Source organism: Apium graveolens, chromosome 6 (assembly GCF_009905375.1).
Source record: "Apium graveolens cultivar Ventura chromosome 6, ASM990537v1, whole genome shotgun sequence".
NCBI classification, from domain to species: Eukaryota; Viridiplantae; Streptophyta; class Magnoliopsida; order Apiales; family Apiaceae; genus Apium; species Apium graveolens.
Genome location: NC_133652.1, coordinates 113,582,439 through 113,585,746, shown reverse-complemented (window position 1 = coordinate 113,585,746; position 3,308 = coordinate 113,582,439). Strand labels below are relative to the sequence as shown.

The following is a 3,308-nucleotide window of genomic DNA, read 5'->3' as shown; positions in this document are numbered from 1 at the left end:
ATTTTTACAGTTCATCACATGTCTGTTCATCAAGGGATCAAGGGAATCAATTAATATTAATTGAAGGCTGGCATCCAAGGAGGCTTCTTCCTTCTCAGCAGGAGTAAAATCTTCAGGCTCTTTTGGATAGGTTCTAGCTTCAGTAGTCACCACACCATCTATTATTACCTCCGGTTCAATAACCATCGGAGTTTTTATACCCTTCTTTAACAAGTTTGAATATTTGGGATTTGCAACTTGTAAAAATAATAGCATCTTCTTCTTCCACATGATATAATTCTCTTTATCAAATTGTGGAATTTTAACGGTTCCAACTTTATGTGAAGTCATTATGAATTTTTGAATAAATAAAAATTCAAGGAGTTGAAAAATCACAAAAGTCTAGGATCTTGATTTGTTCGTTAATCAGAAGGCTCTGATACCAATTGTTGGGTCCCAATTTATTTGTAGAAGGGGGGGTTGAATACAAACAGTACCAAATAATCGAATAAATGCGGAATAAAAAATGTGAAACAAAATTCAAGTTAAATAAAAATATTATTAAACTTGAAAGGTGTTACAACAACTGTATCGATTACAAGGTATTAATCTCAAATCAATTATCACAAATCTAGAATAAATTCGACATGAACTTTTTCTATTTTTGCAATAATTAGAATCAAATGCTAAACGCGATTTGAGATTAAGTTCTAGGGATTTTAATCCGCTAGATTGTTACACAAGAGCAAGATAAAGATTTCTAGTGGATTGGATTTAACTTTACAATCTAGAAATTTAATCTTGAAGTATGCAGATGAAAAGATGAAATATTTCTTCTTGTATTTCTTTTCTGCCTTTTTTCTTGACTTCTGTGTTCTGGTTTTGAGTTGCTGCTTCTCAGCTTCTTTTTAATCAACAACCAAATAGAATTGAATTGGCATGACAATCCTACAGCTGGCAAGACTTTCGGTAGGACAATGGATTGAACTAGCAAGACAATCTGAATGAACTAGCATGACAATCAGAATGAACTAGCAAGACAATCATCCTCCTACTGTAACTTTCGGTGAGACTATTGAAAATGGCCTAGCATGACAATCGGTATGACAATCCTGATTGTCATGCTAGTTCATTTTCAATTGTCTTGCTGATTTAATGCAGATTTTAATCCAATTTAAATTCTGAAAATTCCTAAAATTAATTCAGAATTAATTAATCAATTAATTCAATTAATAAATAAATTATTCTTTGCAGATATAATTTATTTTCTTAATTAAATTAGATGACTTAATTAATTAATAGAGAATTAATTCTAGTCTTCAACAGCACCCATCCTTCTGCAGATCTTCTGAAAATCACTGAAAATTATGAATCAATTCCACCACTTCAATGTTGACACTCGATGTACTGTCTGGTTCATGAGTGACTAACTTCCGTGACGTTTCTTCATGTCTTGACTTTGACACTTTGATTTTCTTCAGATTAAATCCTTGTAATTAATGATACTCTGACGAGATCTCTGTCACTTGATTAAATCCACGATCTTGATTTATATCACTGAGGCATGATCAATTTCTTGAACTTCTTCCAGTAAATTAATTCCTCAAGTCTGTAGATGAACCTTGTCTCTGAATCCTTTGACAGATATTACTTTGCGAGATCTCTTTGACGGTCGATCCACTATTTACTTATTATATTCTTATTTGAGTTGAGTTGAATCCTCGAATATACAAATAGGCTATGACATATGACTTACAATATTCAATGCTGATCCACTTATGCTAGTTCATGAATCTCTGGCCAGAGTGAATGAAATTTGAAAGGAGTTTCTAATTTACATTAAATAGAACTAAGCATAGTGAATGGGAAAGCAAATGTTTAAATAAGAAAGGCTTGACACAAGTTCCATGCCTTATATTTAATCATGACATTGCAGGGTAGAAGAAATTGATTGTACGGTAACTACTCACTGAATAGGTTCTTGGTATTCTAAGCAGTGAATTCGTATTATCCGGATAGTCGCGATATGCTGAGAAGTATCCCTCACGATGTAGAATAAATATGATTAATTAATTAATCATATTTAATAAATTAGAGAATTTATAGAAATAATGATAAAATAGTTTTATTATTATTTATTTCTATTACCGGCTTAATATTGAACCTACAGGGTCACACCATAAAAGAGAATGATTTAATAGTGGAGGAATTAATTAATAATGGCTGATAATTATTTATTTATGAAATAAATAATTAATTGGTAAATTTGATAATTGATTAAATGAGATTTAATTGATTATAAATTAATTAAGAAAAAGTTTTTAATATTATTAATTAAGAATTTAATTTTTGGAAATTAAATCAAGTGAGAGAATTATTTCTAAAGTGTTTAGAAAAAGGATTAATAACTAAAAGGTGTTTTAATTATTAGTGAGAATAATAAAGGGTCAATAATAATAATATTTTATGGAAAAAATTTCAGTTGAAAATTTTGCCTATAAATATACTATTATAAACCCTATTTTTGCCTCAACCTAAAATTTCAAAACCCTAATTCTCTCCACATCCTCCTTCTCCAATACATCGATTTCTTGGTGGATACCGGTGGAGTGCTTCACACTTGAGGAGCAGCTGCTAGGGACCTCCGCTCGTGGTTCTTGGATCACTTTTAAAGGTTAGAAACGATCCCTTGATTTAATTTACGATCTGTATGCATATTATATGGATTTTATATCATAAAAATTGTTTTACCATGCTTCCGTGATAGATAAAATCCTACAGTTAGTAGCTGCAGCAACTACATCGAGTTTGAAGTGTTTAATGAATCTGTGGGGAAATGGCATTATACAAGGTACTATGGATATCCAGAAAGGGAGAGAAGGGTAGCCTCATGGAATTTACTCAGGAAACTAGCTGGGAGATCACTACTACCCTGGTGCATTATAGGAGATTTTAACAATAGTATGGTCATGGAAGAAAAAAAAGGTGGTAAAAATCGACCTAGATTTCTATTGGATGGTTTTTCTGAAGCTGTGAGTGATTGTGGGCTAGTTGACCTTGGCTTTACGGGGGAGAAGTACACATGGCAAAGGTCGAGAGAAACATATAGGTGGATTCAAGAGAGGTTGGACATGGGGATGGCAAATAAATCATGGATAGACTTGTTCCCAAATGCTGAAGTTCGAGTTCTGGAGGGGTCTACCTCTGATCATTTGCCATTGTACCTTCAGTTGAACAAACGGGTTTATGTGCCTAAGTCAAGAAGATTCAAGTTTGAAAATATGTGGATTCGTGAACAAGAATGTAGGAATATAATACAGGAATGTTAG

General features: G+C 32.4%; 1 protein-coding gene across 1 annotated transcript; it reads left to right on the top strand.

Moving 5' to 3' along the window:
* Positions 1-2,942: 2,942 nt before the first annotated feature.
* On the top strand, positions 2,943-3,308 carry LOC141665403 (uncharacterized). The gene has a single exon (XM_074471389.1). It carries the CDS (start codon positions 2,943-2,945, stop codon positions 3,306-3,308), a length of 366 nt encoding a protein of 121 aa, XP_074327490.1.